The sequence below is a fragment of the Rhinichthys klamathensis genome, unplaced genomic scaffold, assembly GCF_029890125.1.
Source record: "Rhinichthys klamathensis goyatoka isolate OS25496 unplaced genomic scaffold, OSU_Roscu_1.1 h1tg000253l_1, whole genome shotgun sequence".
Classification (NCBI taxonomy): domain Eukaryota; kingdom Metazoa; phylum Chordata; class Actinopteri; order Cypriniformes; family Leuciscidae; genus Rhinichthys; species Rhinichthys klamathensis.
Genome location: NW_026606775.1, coordinates 738,783 through 765,042, shown reverse-complemented (window position 1 = coordinate 765,042; position 26,260 = coordinate 738,783). Strand labels below are relative to the sequence as shown.

At 37.6% G+C, this 26,260-nt stretch overlaps 3 protein-coding genes across 8 annotated transcripts in view; 2 read left to right on the top strand and 1 right to left on the bottom strand.

Annotated features, from left to right (window-relative positions):
* LOC130101124 (oocyte zinc finger protein XlCOF6-like) overlaps window positions 1–26,260 on the top strand; it is a 297,964-nt gene that overhangs the window by 237,233 nt on the left and 34,471 nt on the right. For 2 of the 6 annotated variants that reach the window (XM_056266707.1, XM_056266706.1), the window contains one exon: window positions 21,476–21,531. The exons of 2 other annotated variants lie outside the window; for them this stretch is intronic. In XM_056266707.1, coding sequence (XP_056122682.1) covers window positions 21,476–21,485 — 10 coding nt within the window. In that variant the 3' untranslated portion in view covers window positions 21,486–21,531. Of the gene's footprint in view, window positions 1–16,348; window positions 16,510–21,475; window positions 21,532–26,260 lie in introns of those variants that run through there. 2 more of the 6 variants (XM_056266705.1, XM_056266699.1) reach the window with 2 other exon arrangements.
* On the bottom strand, window positions 5,902–7,507 carry LOC130101155 (zinc finger protein 32-like). The gene is made up of 3 exons (XM_056266745.1): window positions 7,040–7,507; window positions 6,507–6,795; window positions 5,902–6,086 (listed from the first exon to the last, which is right to left on the bottom strand). Exons 1-3 carry the CDS (start codon window positions 7,122–7,124, stop codon window positions 5,936–5,938), a joined length of 525 nt encoding a protein of 174 aa, XP_056122720.1. The 5' UTR covers window positions 7,125–7,507; the 3' UTR covers window positions 5,902–5,935.
* On the top strand, window positions 21,490–22,176 carry LOC130101153 (gastrula zinc finger protein XlCGF49.1-like). Its single transcript, XM_056266744.1, has one exon. It carries the CDS (start codon window positions 21,490–21,492, stop codon window positions 22,159–22,161), a length of 672 nt encoding a protein of 223 aa, XP_056122719.1. The 3' UTR covers window positions 22,162–22,176.

Sequence of the window (26,260 nt, the reverse complement as noted above, 5' to 3'; positions counted from 1 at the left end):
GGGTTCCCGTAGCGTAAGCTAGCTTACGCAATACGAGAGAACCTCTCGTAAGAGAACAAATCGGTTACCTAACGTAACCTCGGTTCTCTCTAGATGAGGGAACGAGTATTGCGTAGCCGGCCGTGCTCGCGCCACGAGCGTTTTTCGCTTCATTCTATGAAAACCAGGGAGGCAGCCTTTGGACCGCTCTAATATACACTCTAGCCACGCCCAGTTTGGCGGGCTGTGACGTGATGAAGGCGCGAGCGCCTCTCATTGGACGCGAGTTCATTCTGTCCGTCCATAGGCTGCAGCAGTTCCCGCAGAGCGACCAATGAGCTCGCTAGATAGTCCGCTCAAGGTCTGCAGCTGCTGTACTGCATTGACAATGGATACAAAATTAAGGATAATTTTTTGGCTTCAATAATTCAGAAAAGATTAATCTTTCCCGTAGTGTAAGCTAGCTTACGCAATACTCGTTCCCTCATCTAGAGAGAACCGTGGTTACGTTAGGTAACCGATTCGTTTTATTGGCAGTTGACAAACAACAAAATGGAGTATTACCGCCAATGACTGGTATGAAGTGTGGATCAAAATGACATTTTTATATCCTCACAAACAAAGTAGTTATTCTAAGATACTGAACTATAAAATTATAACATTAATTTCCCGAATTGTTTTGTAAAATATCTCCTAGTATAAATTTAATTTTTATTTTTTTCTAGATTTTGCATTAGAATCTTTCATTCTTTCAGGATCATATTTCTGACAGCATAACATAACATGTTCCACAGTTTATTCTTGCCCACCAAATTCACATCTTCTCGTATAATGTTTACCCATTTTATAAAGTGTAGTTTAATCTTGTATGTCCAAATCTCATCCTTGATATTATTATCTCTTCTCTCCTGTTTTTTCCTGCACTTCTCATCTCTCCCACTTTCCTTTGAATTTTGTAAAACCATCGACCTTTCTTCTTCATATCCCATTGTTTTTATCACCTTACCTTCAACCTTTCCTCAATAATACTCTCGATTTCATTCTTTCTCGGCTAGTAGGCTATATTGCGTGTGAGGATGCTGGAGGTGGAGATTTATAGCCTTTTCTCACAGCACTTGATAATTAAGCATCAATTTGATGGCGGATCCAGAAAGGTTCAAACGACAATCACCAGTGACAACCAGAGATTCACCCGCTGTAAAATGCAAAAGACTTCGTTCGGACTTCGGAGTGGCTACAGAAAAAAAGAGACTGCAACCGGACCCATGCGAAAACAAGGATAATATCGGAAGGAAATTACATGTAGTCACGCAATGCTGATGTTGTTAACATTAACAATTTGAGAACAAAGTATAATTTGCACGGTTTTGCGTGATATGATAACTTATAAGCAATTGTTAGATTTAATCAGCGCGATTTACTGCAATGTCAGAACCAGAACAAACGTGGATGTTTCTTACTAGTTCAGATTACATTTTCCGGTGAAAATTCGTATGTTGGTCATACTCCAAAAAGAATAATCTGTGATTCTGAATGCCAGTATCCACATCGGCGTGGTGACTGACAGCCGCACACTCTCCTCAAACACTGTGTTCATCCGCGCTGTGCTGTGTCGAGGGTGTCGAAGTACAACTCTCGTAAAGTTGATAATTCCGCGAATGACTGCAATTGCAGATTTCGAACAGAGATGGCGACAAAGAGGAAAAACGCCGGACTGCAGCTTTAAGCAATGCCGTCTTTAACCCTCTGGCGACGGATTGGGCGGTACCGCCCAAAATGGCATACTTTTACAAATGTGTAAATATCTTAAAAACTATTAATGATAGAGAGGTGCAGTCTTTTTTACCGTCTTCCTCAGATTCCGCTGAAAACAGTGATAACTTACCCAGCTTGTAAATATACACACTTCCTTGTTGCGCAATACCACTATGTAAAGGGCCAATGAAATCGATGTTGTTTGGCAGATTCCGCAAGCAACAACCAATGGAAAAATTGCCTTATCCAATCAGAGGAAGGTTACCATGACGTATCTCAAATCAGAGGACTCTATAGCCTTGCAATGGGTGGTACTATATAGTTAGGGATATGACGCAAACAGCGTTGAATGGAGAGAAGGAGAGAGAGCGAACGGAGGCTTACGGAGCGGATTATCAGTGAAATATGAGAGAGAGACAGAAAGATTATAATATATATATTTATATACATACAATTATAACATTATTTATTGTTTTAGCACTTTTATGATGGCAAGCAGTAAAGATTTACGGTGGAACAAGCTCTGGAACAATTACTGGAGAGTGACGAGGAGAAAGCATTGCTTAGAAAATTCTAAGCATTCCTAAGAAAAACGCCTAGGACTATTTGTGAATAAAGTTACATTTTTCATTGTTCTTTACACATTTTATTTAACAATTACACATTTCTGTCAAGCAAAGGCTTTGACAAATATATTTTTTTGTTCAAAAACTGTTCACTATTGTTGTGTGATGTGTGATTTTCAGAAATAAATGACAAAAATCTAATTTCCGTTTTTGAAATTCTCTAGTTTATTGTACATGTTTCACTCATATTTCCTTTATAAACACATTACATGCATGATTATGTTAGCGTAGGGTCTTCTGAATCCATAGATACCAAACACATAGTGTTCCATCTCCATTACGTATGGTTTATAAGCCCAAATGTAAAAATAGAGAAAACGGACCAAAAAGGGCTTAGTCCACAGAGGGTTAAATCAGTTTTAAAGCGCTACAGGAAAAATGGAAAAGACACCAGCGTTCATCATCCGCGTATTGCTGAGTCTGACTGAAAATTAGAAATGCACCTGCACTCTCCCCTTTCACACCCACAAGACTTGTAAGAAAATTTTGGTTTGATATACAGCTAATTAATTTAAATAAATGACATGATTAGTTCAAATAAAGATTGCTTTGTCACTGTCAGTGTTGCCTGTCATTCATAAATACTTTTAATAAATCCATTAAAGAATCATTAAGTTAGCTATATGCTTAAGCAACATGGGGACTGTAGACTTTAAATAAGAGACGCTCACAGGTACGGACGGAGTGCTAGAACAAAAAGAGCCATGACTTAAGAAAATAACCGTCATTTTTACACGTCTGTTAAAAAATTACGCTGTAAACATCAGTTACAACTTTAACTTCTTTTTAACTTGGCAAATAACCGAGGTATAAGCGGGATAATCCACGGCTAGCCATGCATTAGAGGCAACCACCCTCCGCTTCGCCTCTACGTCGTGCATTAAAATCCTTTAATGCATGGCTAGCCGTGGATTATCCCTTACATAAAATGCATATATAAATGCGATAAAACAGCCCGTTCTCATCCCAAGGCCTCATCTAACTGACGCTTTTGACCATGCGTCAACATGCCGACGCACATGGTACCCCTTAAGCGTCAATATGAGACGCGCCTCTGTAGCCGGTCGATTTAGACACTTGAGTTTAATTTTATATATTTTTTTATGTGCAAAGAGAAATGTTGTTTAAACTGTTAACTTCAGCAAAACTTGTGTTCAATTTACTATTTTCAATAGTTCCGATCGGGAGTTCCGGCAAATTGTTGTATGTGGGGCTTTAATTAGTGAGACACCCGAAGGAAATTATATCGCTTCTCCTTTAAGCGTTCGCGCGCAGACGCATAGTGTATGCGAACGGAGAAGCAGAGGTAGATTTTCTCTCTCACATTTGTCTTGCAATTTTTGTCTTTTTGTAACCTGATTACTATATTAATGATGTCAAAACTTTGTTAAGAGGTTACTTCATATAGTGTATCAATGTGGTTGGGTTATTTTCTTTGAAAGTGCTTTTTTAACCGTGTCGAAGTAGGCGCTTCATTTTCACGTGTGTCTCTTAATGCAGGAGTGAGAGAGTAGGCCCCTGATGTCAGTTAACTAATTTTGCCTCCCTATTCTGTTAAAGGTATGTTGTTTCAATTTATGATTTAGTAATGTGACTGTTTGTTATATAATCTGTGGATTTAATGTGATGGTTGTGTGTTTATTTTCACACCATTTGCCTTGTGATGTACATTCATACAATAAGACTGGTTGTAGAAAAAGATTTATTAGTCTATACACACAGTAATAGTGGTAACAGTCAGATTACGAGTTTACAGTACTTTGTTTTCCATGTGTGATATTCTGTTATGTGGGGTAATTAATCATTGACATTTACATGTTGGATGTTAAGGGAAGGATATCGCTTCTCCTTTAAGCGTTCGCGCGCAGACGCATAGTGTATGCGAACGGAGAAGCAGAGGAGTGAGAGAGTAGGCCCCTGATGTCAGTTAACTAATTTTGCCTCACTATTCTGTTAAAGGGAATAAATTCCATTGCATTCATCATCCCATTCGTTGTGTGGTGGTGTGTCCGCGATGTCCGGGAAGTGACCATCTGAAGTCTGCTACACCTCCTAGTGGTCTAACCCTAACCCTACCCCAGACCTAAACCTACCCTTAACGGAAGCGTCATCTAACTGACGCTAAAGGGTGCCATGTGCGTCGGATTTAGACGCATGGTCAAAAGCGTCAGTTAGATGACGCCTTTGGATGAGAATGTGTTGGATAAAACACTTAATCCATGCGTTTTCCCTCCTCGTATGCCTTGCATTGCAAATCAAAGAGAATGGCGTCTGTGTAAAAAGTCTCAGCTCGTTTCGTCGCGCTCAGCGAGTAAATGTCCCGGATGTAACTCATCACAGTGTTATTTAAATCAGAGGGTGCAACAAAGTTGAGTCAAATATGTTTCTAGAACAGTGAATAAAATATTGAAAATTGGCTGGAATATATTTTTGTATATGTGACATGAACTCTGGTGGTGATATGCATAAGAATCACTTCGACATTAAGGAAAGTTTTATGTTTATAGGTTAAGAATAGTATACTAAACTTAGTACTGTGATAAACTATTGATAGGCCTATGTAAAATATTCAACTGTATCTTGTAGAATACACTCCAATAAATAATTTTGTAATTAAAATGTGTGCTTGTGTGTGTAGTTTTAAATATTGTGTTTCATCTAATGTTGATTGCATATGACCATGATTGACTATAGGCATAGGGCTCCACTTAGGACAAGATAAGAGCAAGAGCATGAGTGAAGTGCAGCCTTACACTGATTGGTAAACTGCACTGTGTTTTATACCTCTTAAAGGATTAGTTCACTTTCAAAAATTCTGATAATTTACTCACCCTGATGTCATCAAAGATATCCGTGTCTTTCTTTATTCAGTCGAAAATAAATTAAGGTTTTTGAGGAAAACATTCCAGGATTTTTCTACACAGAATGGACTTCAATGGTAACCAAATATTCAAATGTTCAAAGAAGTTTCAAATGTCCGTCTCAATGAAGCTTCAAAGTCTCGACACGATCCCAGTCGAGAAATAAGGGTCTTATCTAGCGAAACAATCATTTTCTAAAAAAATAAATATATATACATTTGAAACTTTTGAAACTTCTTTGAACATTTGAATAGTTGGTTGCCATTGAAGTCCATTCTGTTTGTAAAAAATTTAAGAAAGAGAGACATGGATATCTTGGATGACATCAGGGTGAGTTTGAAAGTGAACTAATACTTTAAGATATATGCTGGATATGAATATTAAATTAGGATTATTTTCCTATGTTTTTACACCATGAAGATCTATATGGCTTTTGTATGTAGGACATACAGTATATGACATATATGATTAAAAAAACATTAATATTATGTAATTTTTATATGTGGATTTTGCAGCATAAATGTCCCTTACAATATTCTGTTGGAACATATACGAATCACAGGTGTTTTTAGCAAACCTTTTCCATATGGGTGTCTCGTAGATGGTCTCGCTTAACCCTCTATCTCACACACACACTAAATGACATCTAAATCTAAATGAACTTTCAAGTGTTGTTTTAGATGTGAAGATGAAATAAAACCTTTACCACACTGATCAGTTAAATGCCTTTTCTCCAGAGTGAATGCGCAGATGAACACTGAGATTTGATGAATGAGAAAAACTCTTTCCACACTGAGTGCATGTATATGGTTTTTCTCCAGTGTGAATTCTCATGTGTGTGTTAAGGTCTCCTTTTTGTGTGAAACTCTTTCCACACTGAGTGCAGTCGTACGGCTTCTCTCCAGTATGAACTCGCTCGTGTGATTTCAGGTTTCCAGACTGAACAAAACTCTTGTCACAATATGAGCACTTGTAAGGTTTTTCTCCAGAATGAATTTTTTGGTGCTGTTTCAGCTGACTAGATGCAGTAAAGCTCTTCCCACAGTCAAAGCACATATAATCTCTCACTTCATTATGTGTTTTCTGGTGTTTTTTAAAACTGGATAGCCATGAAAAACTCTTTCCACAGAGAGAACACACATAAGGCTTCTCATCTGAATGAACTTTCAGGTGTTGTTTTAGACTTGATGATGAATTAAAATCTTTACCACACTGATCACACTTGAATGGTTTTTCTCCAGAGTGACGGAGCAGATGAACACTGAGAGTTGATGAACAAGAAAACCTCTTCTCACACTGAGTGCATGTATACGGTTTCTCTCCAGTGTGAATTCTCATGTGTTTGTTAAGGTGTCCTTTCTGTGTGAAACTCTTTCCACACTGAGTGCATGGATACGGTTTCTCTCCAGTGTGAATTCTCATGTGTCTGTTAATGTGTTCTTTCTGTGTGAAACTCTTTCCACACTGAGTGCAGGTGTGCAGCTTTTTGGCTTTTGTTCTTTGAGTTTTAAAGTTACGATGTTCCTTTTCCACTTCATTCAGTTCTTGTCTTTGCTCTTTCACTCTCACCTGGTCTAAAATACACAGAAATACAGTTAGAATCAGTTCAAGTGAACCCTTATTTAATAGCAGAAAACAACAGAGATCTTTCACTCTTTGTTTTGTCACTCACTTGTTAATATAGGAAAAATATGTTTGACAACTGCTATATACAAGGTTATGATATTTTTAATGTATTTCTCTATCATTTATCATCCATATACTGCTTATTAATTCACATCTAGTGTCAACAATGAAGAATCAAGAATGGACACCAACCTGTTTGTTCCTCAGTATCTTCATGTTTTATTCTGGATGGTTCTGGATCACTCATGTCTTCAATCTCCTCTTTAATAAACTCCATCTTTAACAGTCACACAGATTTCAGCTGCTACTCCTGGAGTTTGTCCTTCTCTTGTAGGATGATGAGAATATTCCCAGTATTTATTGGTGAATTGTTGTGGGAGGGGCTTCACTGCAGGTGGGAACTGTGATCACTGTGTTTTTATCCAATCTGCATTTAAAAAGTACAGGGCCATCATGTTAAACTGAGCAGCTGAAAAACCTCTTTGTCTCCAAAAGTTCCCTGTTCTCAGCTCATTCATTATGGTGATGTCTGAGATCTTCTGTAAATTGGCACATTAAGCTCATTGTATTGGTGTCAACAGGCTGAAACAAACTACAGCATCATCACCTTTCACTTCAGTTCTTGTCTTTGCTCTTTCACCTCCATCTGGTCTGAAATAAACATAAAACATATTAAGTTGTTAGAATGAGTTCAAGGAGGATAAATGTGAATGAAGAGCCAATTTTATACGTGAATAATGTGTATATTATTATTGTTTGCTTAGAGTGGATTTAGCAGGTAATAACTGAAAAATCCATGATTTTTGTAACTTTCTTTGAGAGGCAATTCTGATATTTCAGTATAATTCCCCATGTTTTTTTTTCTTTTTTGTTTTTTTTTTCTGTTCTGTTTCTATAATGGTTACACACACTTGTTGTGACGGAAGATTGAACTTCGTTCGCACAAAGGAAATTAGGAAGAAACAGTTTTCTTACCGTCGTGTCTCTCATTTATGGATAATACTTGTGTTTAAACAATTCAGGTAACACAAGATAAAGGTTTAATATCATGGATACAGGATCCAACACGAGTTTTGTATATTTCTGTGTTTGATTAAACTCTCATTTGTTTACTAGGGTGACCAAAAGTCCTGTTTTCACATCCTATCCTGGCTGTCCTGCTGTTTTTTATAAAGTGATGAAAATGTCCAGGTTTTCAAAAAACTGCTGGGAAAGATCACCTCTACAGCAAAATATAGATGGGCAAACAAGGAGGATGAGGAAGAAAAACAGGATAAAGAGGAAGAAAACTAATATATATTTTGTTACTCTGTTTTTGTAAGTTTGTGAGTTCTTTTAGTTATTTATTATTTATATATTTATTTTTCTAATACAGAAGAGACATTATTTCTATTATTATTTCATTCATTATTTTTGAAACCTGTCATAATAAAACATGTTGAGTAACCTCTGAGAAGCCTATCTGAATTTGTCATTCCATTCCTCATATTGATTGGAGAGAGCATTCCTTAATGATTGGAGAGATCGTTTTGATGCGATGACCGCATTTTTTATTTTCCTTTCCTTCAGAGATAATCTTCTTCTTTAATGTTTTATTGGCAGTTGACAAACAACAAAATGCTTATGTAGCTACCTGTAGGAATGACAGAAAGGTGATAAAGTTTTTAAACATTTTTATTAAGAAATAAAAGCTGTTTCACAGTGTTGGGGCTGAGTCTATTGCTCCTCTTAGACAGTACTTCCCCAGCCTTAGAGGACACTCTTTCACATGATACAGAGGAGGCCGGGGTACAAGGAAACTGTAATGCCAATGTATATAGATGGGGGTAGACATGTTTCTGCATTCTCCAGTATTCAAGTGGATCTTCAGCTCTTTGGTCTCTGTAAGGTATTTATCCACTTCTACGATCGCATCAGAAGTGGCATTTGAGCACTGTAAAAAATTTAAAGTTGTCTCAACTAATTATTATTTAGTAACTAGTTCCACAGAATTTTTACGTTCACTCAATTTCTCTCTTCAAAGTGTTGCTTCAATTATTATTTTTTAGTTGGCCAAAACTTGACTCCAACTTAAAAAAGTATGTTTGCTCAACTAGTTTTAGTTCATTCAACTAAAATGTTTTAGTTGGTCCAAACTTGACTCCAACTTAAAAAAGTATGTTTGCTCAACTAGTTTTATAGTTCATTCAACTAAAATGTTTTAATCAGGATTTATTATTTGGGCTTAACTAAAAATTGCTGTACTAAATTTTATACTGAGGTTAACAAAATTATTTACTGGTGTGTATTAATCACATAAAAACACAAATGAAAAGAGATATTAGCTTTTATTTCACAACAATCTGCACAAACTAAACATACAGGCTAAAGTGCTCAGTTGACAAACATTAAATTCAATACTGCCAATTCCATTTCAAACATTTATGGAACTAAAAAACATTTACTAATCTTTCCCTAAACTGAGAACAATAAAGCACATTTTGAATTGTAGTAAAAACTACAAACTCTCCAAGTAATAAATACATAAAATAATTAGTGCTGTCAAGTTGATTAATAACATCTTAACATAAAAGTTTGTGTTTATATGTGTATATATATTATATTTATAATTATATATTTATATATATATATATTATATGTGTGCGCATGTGGGTGTAAGGACGTCTGCCTTTACAAGCACATGAACTTTAAAGACATCCCATTATTAATCCATAGGGTTTAATATGGAGTTGGCCCACCCTTTGCTACTATAACAGCTTCAACTCTTCTGGGAAGGCTTTCCACAAGGTGTAGGAGTGGGAATTTTGGCCATTCTTTTAGAAGCGCATGTGTGAGGTCAGGCACTGATGTTGGACCTGGATAACAGTTTCTGCTCTAATTCATCCCAAAGGTGTTCTATCGGGTTAAGGTCAGGACTCTGTGCAGGCCAGTCAAGTTCCTCCACACCAAACTCTTCATCCATGCCTTTATGGTCCTGCTTTGTGCACAGTCATGTTGGAACAGGAAGGGGCCATCCCCAAACTGTTACCACAAAGTTGGGAGCATGAAATTGTCCAAAATGTCTTGGTATGCTGAGGCTTTAAGAGTTCCTTTCACTGGAACTTAAGGGGGTGAGCCCAACCCCTGAAAAACAACCCCACACCATAATCCCCCCTCCACCAAACTTCACACTTAACAGTTTGGGGATGGCCCCTTCCTGTTCCAACATGACTGTGCTCCAGTGCACAAAGCAGGACCATAAAGGCATGGATGAAGAGTTTGGTGTGGAGGAACTTGACTGGCCTGCACAGAGTCCTGAGCTCAACCTGATAGCACACCTTTGGGATGAATTAGAAACTGTTATCCAGGTCCAACATCAGTGCCTGACCTCACAAATGCGCTTCTAAAAGAATGGCCAAAATTCCCATAAACACACTCCTACACCTTGTGGAAAGCCTTCCCAGAAGAGTTGAAGCTGTTATAGTAGCAAAGGGTGGGCCAACTCCATATTAAACCCTATGGATTAATAATGGGGTCATTAAAGTTCATGTGCTTGTAAAGGCAGACGTCCCAAAACTTTTGGCAATATAGTGTGTGTATATGTACACACATATGATATACAAACTTTCATGTTAGATGGGATTAATCGTGATTAAGTGATTTGACCACTAAAAAGAATACAACACCAACAACAACAACAACTGGTAACAAAATGGTGTCCGAGATATTTCATAAGTATAAAAAGTATTAAAAAACAACAACTGAATATTTGGCATCATAACATTCAAAGTGGTGCAGGGATGATGTCAAAACCAGAAAGTCTAATTCGACACTGGTTCCTCGTTTATTGGTGAAATAAGCTCTGTGGTAAACACAATTTGACAATAAAATGGATTTTCTTTTCTACAATGTAAACTACACACAGATACGTTTTTATCATTGTAGAATAAAATATCTAAGTATCATCAACTTGTTTACCACAAACCTTATTTCACTAACAAATTGAAAAAGCCTATTATTATTCATAAAAAAAGCATAGGAATATTTTGAGGGAACCAGTGGAGAATTAGTCTTTTGGGTTTTGATGTCATCCCTCCACCACCTCTGACCTCTAAACAAGATCATCTTTTTTTTTTTTACACCTGCAACAGTTTGGTTCTCAGTGACTGAATTTGAGCAGAACACTTCTCACTGTCGAGACCCAGAAATACCTTTTGCACTGCTTCAAAAAGGTACTTCCACTGTTTGGGTTAATCAATAGAGTGTAAAGCAGTCCGAAAAGCACTCCAAAGGCAGTTGGTACATCTGAAACATTTAGTATAACTTCTTCCTCCACCACTACAGCGACATCCACCACTGAATCCAGGCCTCCAGCATCAATTTGCATCCCTCTGGTCTGCCTCTCCACATCATCGCCTCTCTGGTTTGAACCACATAAGATGGATGAATAAATGGGAGGGGGAAAGATAATTGTTATAAGACATAATAAAACCAACTGTTCATCAAAACTACTTGAACTTAATTTTCAACAGCTAAATGTACAATTTATAATTTAAATATACTTTGGCTATACAATACAAAGCGTTTAAAAAAATTTAAGAACTGTAATCCAAGATTAAGTGATCACTAATATAAATCACTTACCAGTGCACGAATCTGAGTACACAAAATAATAGTATCAGCTAATTCACGACCTAGAAAGCTTATCGAGACACCCACTGATAACGGCCTTATGAAATGCCGTCCTCACGAGGTCAAAACGCTGTTTCAAAATGAGCGCCATTTTATCGTAGCTGGACCGTTAGATATTCAGGTTTATGTCGGTCTCTCAACGGGACAATTGCAAAAGTTCACAATCTTAACCTAATTCATCACGCTTAAGTTACCCTAAAATAGTGTATTAATGTGTTTAACATTACACGTTTCATAGATTTCAGTAACTTGCATCCATAAAAGTAGGCCTAACGTAACATTGGCCTCTAATGATGAGAGAAAGACCGCGTTCTCTTCATATCAACTCTTCACGTTACGGAAACACACAAAAAAAATATCATAAAACATCCCGAAATTAAAGCTATTACACATTATAGTAGTACATTTTACATGTTTTATGAATTAAACGAGATACCACGTTCCCTTAGTTAAACGTAACGTTACGTTAATGGCGGCCTTCCCCTCGGACATAGGCTTAACGTTTTACGGTTTTAAATGTAACTTACGCTTATAAATATCTACGCAAAAACAACTGATATATGTTTACGTTGTACGAATATGTTGTACATAATACGTTTTTGTCGATAAACTTGAACATATTCTACAATTTAACATATTCCGTGCCGAGTGAACTTGACATAACGTTACACTTAACTTTCTCTCGGACATAACTTATAAAAACATTTCTAAATCCGTCTCAGGACGTAACAACACAAAACCATCACATATGTTGTACATTTTTGTCGTTATTATGTTTAAAATCGATCATTTATTCAGAGCCACTTACCTTGAGTGTTAAGTATGACCGTCTTTGACAAAAAGTCTCCGGCACTGCAGTACCGCAGCCGAGCCACTGCCTTGTAAAACCCGCGAAGTCAAATGCTGTATCCTTCCGCAAAATCAAGTGAGCCATAATCCAGATCCTTCCATTCTAAATGTAGCGATGCGCTTTTATATTGTATTTATTACCAAAAATAGACGGGTTAAATTCAAGATTTAAAAAATAAAGGTTTTATATATTAAAGTGTTGTATAGGATCCATCCACTCTCATAGTGCAGAAACGAAACCTCGACAATTTGATAAATATTGTTTTGATATTAGCCTATATCAAATGTTTATTAAATGTTTATAAATGTTCATTTTAACAACAAAACAACAAATATGTTCTGTTTTACGCATTAAAATATTGTATCATAGCTGGCCTTAATACTTTTAGCAAATATTGGCTAGATTTGTGTTTATTAGTCCAGTCAACATTAGCCATCCTAAAGTTGACTGGATTTGAAAATATCCCTTCATTAAATTTTTTTTCAAATATATTTTTGCAGACTTAATATAATATGTCTTCTTAACTAATCCCACGCATGAATATTGGTTCAACTTAAATATTTTTGTTCTTCCAACATTTTATTAATTGCCGTTTTTACAGTGAGCTTTGTTTGTGCTGGTCTACAGCACTGTCCAACAGAAGACAAAGGTTTCCACATCAGAAGTGTGAGGAGAACAAAAAATGATTGGGAGTGACTGTACATGTACATTGACTGAACATAAGACACACCAACGGTCAACAATTATAAAATACAACAATAAAATAAGTACAATTTTAAATAATATATAAATAAATAAATATTTATTTTTTCTTCTTCTTTTTTAGAAATGCATACATACATTGGAAGCTATAAGCTCAGAATATTCCCAGATAGGGGAAGTCTTTCTTTTTTTGGCCATTGCCAAACAAACCCTTCACCAAACACCAACACCCTATCCCCTCTCCCCTAAGCCCAGCCTATCCCCAAACAACAATAATAATACCTAAAAAACACCAAAAGTGCAAAGATTTTACAAAAACAAAAAGACACAACAACAACAACAAAAAAGAATAAGTAGTTTTGGTTATTTAAATGTAATGTATTGATTAACTTTCAAAGTACAGCACTCTCTTTACAAACCCATCAACCAGACTGAGCCAACAAGGACTCGTTGAGTAAGATCTGGGGTTCGAGTCTGCTGACGCCCAAAGCGAAACGCGCACGTGATTGGACAGAAAGTGAGGCTTCATTTGTCATTGATCACGTGACTCTGGGAAACCAATACACAACCCGATACGGGGGTTCAATAGAAATTGCATCGCGATACGCACATCGAAGCTTCAGTGTCATATGTAACATCATTACCATCTGCTCAGCCTGCTCTGCCCCGGTGTCCCGAACTGCCGGTACGGTCCTGGAGTCTTCAGTCCCTGTTGACCCTCCCGAGGAAGACTCCAGGACGCCCACCCCCCCAGCCTGATGAAACATACAAATTCACAAAACTAATGGAATGCATTGTTAATATAAAAAATGTGATGTCGTGTACTTTCGTGGATGACGTGTAATTTCCTACTACTTAATTCTATGGTTTACCTAAAACAGTTAATATCAAAAACCTCAACACTTAATAAGCTAGTTTTTGTTTTCGGTTAGGAACCTGGGTGTGTTCTTTGCTAGCAATCTTTCATTTGAAAGCCACATTTCTAGCATATGTAAAACTGCATTTTTCCATCCTAATAATATCTCTAAATAATGGCATATGCTCTCAATGTCAAATGTAGGCTAGGATAGATTATTGTAATGCTCTACTGGGTGGTTGCCCTGCACGCTTAAAAAAGCAAACTGTAGTTGGTCCAAAACGCAGCGGCTACAGTCCTTACTAGAACCAGGAAGTATATTAGCCCACTTCTGTCAACACTGCATTGGCTCCCTATACTTTAAAAAATCTTGCTGATTACTTATAAAGCCCTGAATGGTTTAACTCCTCATTACTTAAGCGAGCTGTCATCGCATTATCCTGCAATCTCAAAATGCTGGCCAGTTGATAAAATCTAGAATATCAAAATTGGGCGGGTAGCATATCCTTTTCCTTTCCTTGACTTAAAAGAGTTTCAAATGCACAAGCAGTCTCAATGATCATTTGTAAATTTAATCTGTTTTCAATGTGGTAAAAACAAAAAAAATACTTACATGGTAAATACTTACTCTTAACAGACCATATCAAATTAGGTTATATCATTGTTCACATAAAAACATCTTCAATTGCATTTACTCCTTTTTTAATTGTGGTTGCAGGACTGCACATGTATATGCAGGTCAATATGTTTGACATTCAGTTTACATCAAATCAATGTCAAGGATTGGTTTTGACGTCAATTTGATTTGCATATTTGACCTGTTCCTTGACGTTGATTTTGACATCAATTTGATGTCTTTTCAACATCAATTGCCCACTTCTCGTTCAGTCTTTTCAGAAAAGAGTGCACATTTAGAAAAATATTGATAAATGATATGCATTTATTGCACAGTTTTTTTTTTTTTTAACACAGTAATTTCTATTAAGTTTCCAGTAATTAATTTAGTGTAATAGATATATCTCCCATCACACTATAGTTACTGTTTCCTGTCCAGAAATGCCATACAATATCAAAATGCCCCCCAAAATAAAACAAATAGGGGCAAAAAAAAAACCCCAAAAAACCTCTCTAACGAGTTTTTCCTGTTTCTTTTATTATGTAGGATAGACAAGTATATTATGATCAAGCAACTACATACAAGAGTATTGTTTTCCTGAATATGTGCTCAAATATGAATTTAAAACATGAAAATGTGAAACAATTTCAAAAACAACGAGGCACTTTAGTTTTAACCACAGTAAAACGAAAAGAGATCTTTATCAAGATATTGATAAAACAACATTAGGTGACGAATTTCGAAGACATGTTTGATGATAGTGTAGGCCTGTTTGTTTCGTTACAGTGCGGAGATGTGATTTATTTAAGAATATGCGGCCCCTTTAAGAAATATGACACCATGCGCAGTAAGGATGCGCAGAAGAGAGAAACGCGAGAGACGAGGCGAGATGAGTCGAGTGACTCGAGTCCTGCCGAAAAACCACAGACTGTGGCCAAAACTTTCAACAGGTGTAGTTGGAAGTGTTGCCAATTTGGTATTGTATCACCACATTTCGCAATTTTTTCATGTCTGCTGTGACTTTTAATTACGTGTTTCGACGAGTAGCTATTCTGGCTAAATGTTTTATTTTTTTTAAATGCGATTTTTTTTGTGTGTGTGGAGATTTTGTTATCTGGGGCAATTTGTCCCGTATTTTACATAGGCCTACGCATAGTTGAACAAATACATAAGGATTTTAGATAAGCTTATTTGTGTGCGTTTGCGTTTTAGCGTATTTGTTTCCCTTGCGACAGAGGGTGAGACCATGCGCTGTGAACACGCGCCGCGCCGTGTAGAGATCAAGAGGCTCTCCTAATATATGGCCGAATGGGTAAAAATGTCAGTGGTTCTGTCCAGGCGGTATCCTAACGATGAATATAGAAGCGAATACCCCAGGTAGAAGCCGGTATGTATTATATATATTTTTTTTTTTCAATTTGGATAATCTATAATATTTCATACATTAGCAGCTTGCAGACAGATAATAAAAGACGATATACGATGGATGATTAATTAATACTTAGAATGTTATTATCTTATTTAGGGTTAATTCATAATAATTAATCCTAGTCATATGCAATTTTTGACATTTTTAAAAGGAGTTTAAAAATGCGCTCAGACAGAACAGGGGTTCTTTAGAAATAAACAAAACAATCAAATGTAAAATAATATAAAATAAAATGTGTTCTGTTGCAAGTTCACATATTTGAGCTTATGTTTTATTGTTGAGGGGGGGTATTAAAACAAGTATTTCAGTATAAATTCAGTAACTTCTTTTTGAATTTGGCAGATCTGATGTCCCTCCAACAGAAACCTATAAAATACTGGGAATATTCACATCATCCTACAAGAGGAGGACAAACTCCAGGAGTAACAGCTGAAATCTGTGTGACTGTTAAAGATGGAGTTTATTAAAGAGGAGATTGAAGACATGACTGATCCAGAACCATCCAGAATAAAACATGAAGATACTGAGGAACAAATAGGTTGGTGTCCATTCTTGATTCTTCATTGTTGACTGCTTTAGTTGCTGTGAAATAAACATCAGTATATGGATGATACATGATACAAGAATACATCTAAATCATTAACTTGTTTCTAGCATTTTTCATCTACATTTTAATCATATTATGAATCAAATGAATGACAGAACTAACCCTTTTCACATTAAAGGGATAGTTCACCCAAAAATGAAAATTACCCCACGATTTACTCACCCTTACTGTGCGTTCACACCGCCGGCGGCGAGAGCGTCAAAGTGGCCGGAAGTCATTCATTTTCAATGAGAGCCGGCGGCGAGCTCCGGCGAGGGCGGCGCGGCGCGTCTTGGACGGTGAGAGCGGCGAGGAGCGGCGAGAAGAAGTTGAAATCAGCTCAACTGACGCGGTTCGGCGGCAACCGGCGGCAACCAATCGGAATGTAGATGTGCTCCGTTTGAGAGGATTCCAGAGAACGCAGTCAAGTAACTTTGGTTCCGACCACATTAGTTCCCAAGCAAAATAGAGGAGAGGTTGATCATTTGAATTTTATAAGAAGGCGCGCAACACTATTTATAGGCAAGATATTCGTGCTAGAACGCTTGTTTTTCAGCGGGAATGCAAATTAGAATAGCATTTAACCATGAACACAAAAGCCACACCAAACAAATGATTTTTAATTTGTTTATTTCGTTAGCCGCGGATCAGTTATTCACTGCAAACGCATCATATGTGAAAGCACTATAGCGCGCGTTGCTCCTGCACCGCAACACGCACTGCAAACGGGGTATGTGTGAAACGGGCGTTAGATGATAGATCCACCTACAGTTCTTAGAAACTTAGATGTGTTTAACAACTCTTTTTTTCGTACAACAGCAGCACTCATCTTGTTCGTTTATAGCGGATGCGGATGAACAGCCGTAAACCGGAAACTGACATGCCGACTTCTGACAATAGCGGAAGTTCGAAATTACGCTTGTGCACATAGCCTATTGTTAAGTTCTTTCCATCGATCAATTTTCTGCAAACATAACGATCGACATGCTTGTTTGCTTTGCGGCCCCTTTAAAAAAAAGTTTTAAAAAAGACCAAGCATTCGATCTACGTCAGAGCATCAGAGCGTCCACGAATCTTTCCACGGCGTCGCTGACAGGGCGGCGAGAGCGAATTTTGCCGCTCTCGCCGGCGGCGGTGTGAACGTACGGTTAAGCCATCTTAGGTATAGGTAATATGACATTTTTCTTTCAGACAAATACAATCGGAGTTATATTAAAAAAGGTCTTGGCTCTTCCAAGCTTTATAATAGCAATGAATAGCAATGCGTTTGTTGCGAAGTCATGTAAGAAAAATATGCATATTTAAAACTTTATCAGCTAAAATAACTAGCTTCTGGCAGACGGCCTGCACAAGTCGACTTACGCTAAGAGTAACACTTGACGAAGTATGACGTAGGAGTAGCGTAAGCTTTGACGCCTCTCAAACAAACACACAAACAAGGCTGGGCAACAAACTCAAGCTCCTCCAACATTTCTCTTTAAAAATTGTTGTTTTAGACTTCTAATTCTTGACTCTGGTGTTTTGTTTTGCTCTTTCTTCTGCGCTTCCGCATTTGTCATAACGTTTTGTGCGTCAGGTCAAGTGTTACTCTTTCGCAGTAAATCGTTGCGTACGACCGTCTGCCGGAAGCTAGTTATTTTAGTCGATAAAGTTTTAAATATGGATTTTTTTTCTTCATAAGGCCTTTATTAACCCCCTAAACTGTGGAGCACTTTAATCATGGATGGATGCACTTTGATGGACAGACACGGCCATTCACTGCCATTATAAAGCTTGGAAGAGCCAGGACATTTTTTAATATAGTCTAACTCCGATTGTATTCGTCTGAAAGAAGAGTGTCATATACACCTAGGGTGGCTTGAGAGTGAGTAAATCATGGGGTCATTTTAATTTTTGGGTGAACTATCCTTTTGAAGATCTGATATTGGATACTAACAGTTACCTGGGGGTTTTCCAGAAAGCGAGGTTATCTTACCGTCAAAGATACTATAAACTCTCGGTCGATTAACCCAAATCTTGCTTACTCGAAGTGTGCTGGTAATAAAAACGCAACGAATTGACGAGTCACCATAAAACGGACACTAAGAAAAAACGTGCTATACTACTACTTTCTTCTTCTTTTGTTTAATGGCTATTTACATACTTAGTGCATATCACCACCTATTTAGTGGTTGCGCAAATAATCTTCAAACTTTTTGTTTAATAATCTTTAATCATTGTGAATAAGAACTACTATATTGTTTATTTGATGCTAATTCTATAATAAAAATAAAGATTTGTTAAACTAAATAACAGTCTGTGCTTTCAACACCAATGATGTGTGAAATGCGTATGTGATGTACTGCATGATGTATTGTATATGATGTTTATTTTTATATCATGTAAAAGTTAAGAGACCACTGCAAAATTAGCAGTTTTCCCCGGATTTATTATAAATGTATCTGGATGATTGAAAATTTGATTGATTTTTACTAACTATTGGCAACATTTCTTTCAAATAAAAATATTGCAATTAAGAGCGAAAATGACAACTAGTCAAAATATGAAATACAAATGCAAACCAGAAAAAATATGCCATGTTTTCAGACCTTGAAAATGCAAAGGAAACTAACTTGTATTCATTTTTTAAAATCGCAATACTTATCTTTTAACTTGGAAAGAGTTCAGACTTTAATCCACTCCTGGTGAAAAATGAAAGCAGCTTGGCTTTATTTAATGGCTGATGACCCTCCAACTCCCTCTTGATCACATTCCAGAGGTTTTCAGTGGGTTTAGGTCTGAGATTGTGATGGCCATGACAGGGTCTTTATCTGGTGGTCCTCCATCCACACTTTCATTGGCCTGGCCGTGTGGATCCTGTGGGACAAAACAATCCTTACGCCCCATTCACACCAAGAAAGATAACTATAATGATAACTATATTTCCGTCCACACCAACGAATGATAATGGTCTGTTTATTCTAATCTCATAAGCTGCTGTTTCAAAGTGTACAACATGTGAACATGTTTTTGCTGTTCTTGTTAGATTTATACAGCTTCAACCATAAGATGTCCTCAGCATGCTATGTTTTGAGTAAATCTTGTGTAATCGATCTAATCTAACAGTAAATTTAGCTGACGTAGTCAATATAGTGGAATAAAACAATGGCTAGTCATTTTCACTGCAACTTCACAGGAAGCAAGACAATTTTGTCGAAACTAGCGCTGGATACCTGAGGTAATTTTCCATTAATACTTCTCACCATTAATTCCGATGGTATGACCGACTGTTTTCCATATACGTTTTCTTTAAAGTATCCTCAAAGTTTGAATTGTCAAACATTGGAGGATTTTTCTGAACTTTATTTATTATTTAATAATTAATTTATTCGCAATGCCATCTGCCATTTTAAATGCACAAGCTTTCACATTTGAATGGATTCTGATTGGCTGTTAGTGTTTTATCGTACAAATTAATTCTGAAATTGATCCCAACGATATTGTTCCTCTATATCGCTATCGTTATAGCTGTGTCAAGTCAAGTCACCTTCATTTATATAGCACTTTTAACAATATAGATTGTTTCAAAGCAGCGTTACAGTGATAATAGGAAATTAAAGTAACAGAGATTGTTTTGGCTCTACTGCGGCTCTAGAATAAAGTTATTGTCCAGCTGAAGTTAGTTTTGATTGATTCACTTCCATTGCAAATATCATTAGTTATTAACTTGAGGGCTGCTTACACTACACCGTTCTAACAGAAAACCCTTAACATGCTCCGGACACGGTGGGTACGGGAGTGTGGGTTGTAGGTCTTTCCAGGTCTCTGTCTAACCATTAGAGAACCAGGTGCTGGGCAACCAGCCATTAAAGTCCCCATGAAATCAAAATTGACCATACTTACTTTGTTTGCCTAAATTGATCGTTTTGTGGTGAACAATTCATCCATGCAAGTCAATCCACACAAAAAAATGTTTTGGCTTCGTAATCTTTAATCAAAATCTGAAATTTCCCCTCCCCTCTGCGTTGGAGGACCTTGCCTGATGACGTAGGTTTCACGGTTTGGGCGTCTGCTTAACATCCGTAATCACGCCCCTCCAACTGACAGTAGACAGGCTGAATGAAAACACCTACTTTTCTAGATCCAATCAGGTGCTAGTTGGGAAAAAAGCCACGCCCACTGTTTTGCCTCATTTAGTATTCCGTTTCTCTCGGAAATACGTCACAACACTGGAGAAAAGTCGTTTGCAACTTCCGGTTCACGGGGACTTTAAATAAAGCCAAGCTGCTTTAATTTTTTCTCCAGGAGTGGCATAAAGATAAAGTCACCCAACAACAATATGACCGACTGATGCTGAAGCTGTGATTGAAAATCAGGGTTATTCCACCTAATATTGATTTCTGAAGTCTTCCTGAGTTAAAACATAAGTATTGAGTTATTTAAAAAGGAATATAAACTTATTTTCTTTGGATTTTCGAGGTCTGAAAACATGTCTTTTTTCGTTATTTTGACCAGTTGTCATTTTCTGCAAATAAATGCTCTAAATCACAATATTTTCAAATCAAACAAATACAGGTATATAAATACAAGTAATAAATCCAGAGAAACTACCAATTTTGCAGTGGACTTAATTTTTTCCAGAGCATGTAATAAAAATGACCTTGGATAAAATAAACATTACATTGTTTTAATAGTACTTTATATATTGGCGTAACTATAATATTGTGCACAATCTGTCACGCCCAGTGGAGCCTCATCAGGTTATGTTCAGAGAGTAAGTTGAAAGGTTATCCACTTACTTATTACCCTTAAACATACCCGGGTATGTCACATAACCTGCTTTCTGGAATAAACCCCTGATCGGTTGTTGTCTTTGCATTAGTAATGTTAACTTGAATTTTCACATTTACTCTACATAAACTGAATACGTTTATTTTAGACCAGATTGAAGTGATGGAGCAAAAATACAAACTGAATGAAGTGGAGGAGAAACATGACTTCAAAACTCAAGGAACAAAAGCCAAAAAGCTGCACACCTGCTCTCAGTGTGGAAAGAGTTTCCAAAACGAACGAAACCTTAACAGACACATGATAATTCACACTGGAGAGAAACCGTATCCATGCACTCAGTGTGGAAAGAGTTATGCTGGTGAATCAGGTCTCAAATATCATCTACGCATTCACTCTGGAGAAAAACCATTTAACTGTTATCAGTGTGGAAAATATTTTATTTCATCATCAAATCTAAAAACTCACCTGAAAGTTCATTCAGACGAGAGGCCTTATGTGTGTTCTCTCTGTGGAAAGAGTTTTTCAAGGCTGGATCATTTTAAACATCACCAGAAAGCACACAATGAAGTGAGAGATCATGTGTGTTGTGACTGTGGGAAGAGCTTTACTAGAGATGACAATCTGAAACTACACCAAAGAATTCATACTGGAGAAAAACCTTACAAGTGCTCATACTGTGACAAGAGATTCACTCTATCTGGAAACCTGAAATCACACGAGCGACTTCACACTGGAGAGAAGCCGTACCACTGTACTCATTGTGAGAAGAGTTTTAGACATTTATCAAGCCTTCACGCTCATATGAAAATATATATATATAAAACAATACATTAAAGTAAATTCTGTGAGATAAAATACAGAGTTACTTTGTTCTAAAAGGGATGGGGAATGTCCGTCCAGGAGGGCCGCAGAGTTTAGCTCAGACCAACTAAAAACGTAAAACTTTTTATGCGTTTTGGCCGTTCATTTACATGACAATGGCATTTTGGGTGCCTGAAAACGCAAACTTATGAAAAAGGGGTTTCAAAGTGTACGTTTTTAAAAACGGTCTCTGTAAACGACAAAAACGCCAATCTCTGAAGACGATGACCTCACACATATGTGTATTACGTAATCAATCTATAATGTTTCATCGCCATCTAATGGCCCGGCAGCAGAATACAGGGTTTTTAGTCGTTTTCGCGGATCCATGTGGACAGTGGTGTCATCTGAATGCAGAAAACTCAAAGGAAAAACTTCTCCATTTTAAGCATATCGTCGTCGTGTAAATGTAGCCTTAGTGATCCTGAAGACATTGATTAGCTTGTTCAGGTGTGTTTGATTAAGATTGGAACTAAACTCTGCTGGACAGCGGCCCTCCAGGACTGATGTTCCCCATCCCTGATCTAGATTAAAGGTGAGGGTAGGCAATTGTTTTTTTAATAAACACTCTTCTGTTATACTGGTTGAAACTCCTGATAGCAATCAATAATAGAAGTGCTCTAAATATCTGCAATTTCAATGTCCAATGCTGCGCCTCACGCCAGGGGCAGAGTGGGACCAAAAAATCAACCGGGAAATTTTGTAGACCACCGGCCCTCGTCGCCGGCAGTGCCGGATTAAGAGTTCAGAGGCCCCTGGGCACAATGTCTTGTAGGTCCCCTCTTAGGCAGGCCAAATGTATATTTTGTCCAAGGACATTTTAATATGGCATTTACAGTTTTAATGACTTAAAAGGAACTTTGTTGTACTATGCTGGATTAAAGTTCATAAATGGTTGTTCTTTCACATAGGATTTTGTAAAACTATGTTGGGTGGACCTCTGTGCCTTTAGGGGGGTTCGGGGGCATGGTCCCCCGCAAGAAAATTGTGTACATTTTAAGGTTAAATGCATCAATCTGGTGCTCTTTGAGAGATCAAAATTAAGAGCTTCAACCCATGAACTGCTCATTGAACAAAGAAAAAGCATTGATTTGTACCTGGACATTAAAGAGGGCTCAAACATCTTTTTAGTTATGAGAGTCTCAGTCTACATTACATTATCAATGGTGTTTTAGGATGCCAAACAATTATTATAATACTGTAATAATGATTTATATAATTATTCCTATGACGTAAAATCCATAAAGCCTAAAATGTACTGTAAAAATGAAAATGAATATTTCCGAAGTATATTTTAGCCTACATTACACTATAGGCCTAGTAGCCTATAGCAAAATTTAAATACTTTTGTCCTAATTTCTTCACTGGCAAGAAATAAACCCTTGCGCTTTTATAGGAGAAAACACCAGATCACCATGCTGATCGCGTGAGCAAAGAGCGCACTTTTCTTTCAATCACGCAGCACAAACAGGATGCCTATATACTTAATTAAAGTATTGTGCTGTTTTATAAAGGCACAAAGTCATATCATGGTTTCGATTTTAGTTCGTTGTCAAAATATAAGGCGAGACCTTTATGGTATAGGCGGTACAGTTTACATCTCATATGTGTTGGGAAAAGGGAGAAGAAAGAGTTCGGCAAAAGGCGGAGTCGAACTCGGGTCGAACGCGTCAAAAGTTGATATCAAGCACTTCACACCCTACGACCTACGCCACTTTAGCTACTGCGTGACGGGTGTCTTTTTGCAGAAAAGACAGGCACTTAGTGCAAATATACGCTCCGTTATCAAAAATGTAAGAAAAACACGTTTTTTTTCCCCCCCTCGCTTGGGCCTCAAGTGCGCATGGCTATAACACTTAACATGGTATAACTATTATCAGACCGGCCCTCGCGGGCCTCGAAACACTACCGGCCCACCGGGGAAACTCCCGACTCTCCCGATTGCCACTCCGCCCCTGCCTCACGCCAAGTCGTAGCCGTAATTACAAGATGGCAACCCACTTTCTACCCGAGCGCTTTGGAGACCCTCTGAAGGGAGGGTGGGATCTCATACTTTCAAAGCTAATTTCCTATGGCTAGTCTCTCAGAAATTGCCTTCCCTATCATTCATTTTATAAATTTAGTGAAAAGCTTGGAGAACAGAAACAACATTTTGTCTGTCTGTCCACTGGCCTTCCTGTGAGTTTTTTGTCTAATGCCGAGTTCAGACTGCACGATTTTCAAAATAATCGGGTCACTGTTGTTTTCACACTGCATGACTATCTGGGGTAACATTCAGTTACTGCTGTGTTCACACTGCACGATGGATCAGCGACAGGAGGTTTCACACTGCATGACTTTACAAAAGAAAGAATCGCCGACAACTTCTGCCTGGTCCGCAAACTACGTTTCACAACCAAACAAACGCGAGAAGTGATAGGAAATAACGGAAGATCACGCGTGCGTGAGACCGGAGTTCTCGCGCGACACTGAATTTGTTATTAAAAATGATAGCCTACAAATTGTCTGTGCACTGATTTGTAGCGAAAATGGAAAAAAATAATAAACAGTTTATGCAGGAAATGGTTGGGAAGACGAGGGGAGCAAGGACTGTGTTTTGCAAAGAGAGTTGGGGGTAAATAAATAATTTTGCACATGTCCTGCTGTTGCTGCTGGTCATGCAAATGTTTGTGCTTTTGTTTCTGTTTGATATAATTGTAAATATAGGCCCATCTATTAAAATACTGATATTCTGGTCTATAACTCCTCCTCCTCCTCCCTGTATCTTGCTCTCTCATTGGCTGTCGGTCATCGCCGATGTAGTTTTCAGTCAGAACACATTCACACAGCAGGATTGTGAATCGCCGACAGGTCCAGATATTTAGCATGCCAAATATCTCACGGGCGTCGGCGATTCTTTCAGATCGCGTCTTTGCTCATTCACACTGCGTGATTGTCACTCGCGTGAACGAGCGCCGATTTGCCTGTGATTTCGGGCATTTGTCGGCGATTTCTCAAAACCTGTCGGCGAGCCAAAATCGGGGCTAAAATCGTGCAGTCTGAACTCGGCATTACCGTCTTTTTTCTGGGTTGGTGTTTCCATAGCAATACTAATTGTTCAGCTTACAGTCTGATGGTCTTAACCTGTTACCTGCTTCCTATGTTTATCCCTCTGTTTATCTTGTCTTTTGTCAGATTGTTCATGCAGTTGTGGTTTGTTACGGCTCTCTCTGCCAGGTTCATGTTCTGTTGCCAAGCTTTTTCTATTTTTTACTGTTTCTCAGTAAAAGTTTTTTGTCTTTTGGATTTTCCCGTTTTGGGATTTTTCTGTGGACTCTGACTCCGGCACCGTTCTGCAAATTCCATCATGTAATTCTCCAGTCCAGGTCATTTCCAGCACTTGTTTTTCCTCAGCTGCACATCTTTCTGTTGAACAGATTTGTCTCTATATGGACATTTAATAAACTTTTCTTTATTTTAACTTTTTGAGTCAATTGTCTTGATTGATCTATTTATTGAACAGAGAAAATGAATTATATAGTTTTAATCATATTAATGAGTTAAAACATCCTATCTTAATTCTGTGATAAATATGTTTGGAACGTATTGTGAAATCAACCCAAATTATCACATATGTAATCATACGTGATAATTTGGTTCTGCTGGTTGGCGTAATACTAAAAAGAAACATGAATATGTTATTATGTTTCTATTTATTTATTTTTATTATTGTTACAAATTATATTTCTTGAACAGAAACGCTGCACAGCAGTTAAACGCTGTGGTGCTGGTCTTTTATTTCTAAAAGTGATGCTTTATTCAACTTCCCGCGTCTACTACCTGCGCAGGTGTCAATAGTGCAACTGGGTTGTAGGCCTGAGGGACACCTGAAAGTTTATGCAGTTGAGAATATCTAATATATATGTTTGTGGAAAGAGTTTTTCACTGCTGGGCTCTAAATAGCACCAGAAAATACAGACCATGAGAGAAATCATGTGTGTTTTGAACACAGCCGTACTCTCCATTGGTCTAGACTGATTCTGTCTGGTAGGGGCTTCACTTTTACCTCTTGGCATTTGTTTGATTTGTTAAT

Coding starts and splice junctions, on each gene's coding strand:
- LOC130101153 (XM_056266744.1), top strand. CDS start 21,490: ATGGAGCAAAAATACAAACTGAATGAAGTGGAGGAGAAACATGACTTC.
- LOC130101155 (XM_056266745.1), bottom strand. CDS start 7,124: ATGGAGTTTATTAAAGAGGAGATTGAAGACATGAGTGATCCAGAACCA. Junction 6,796..7,039: donor AGATACTGAGGAACAAACAG/GTTGGTGTCCAT, acceptor TGTGTATTTTAG/ACCAGGTGAGAGTGAAAGAG. Junction 6,087..6,506: donor TGCACTCAGTGTGAGAAGAG/GTTTTCTTGTTC, acceptor GTGTGGAAAGAG/TTTCACACAAAAAGGAGACC.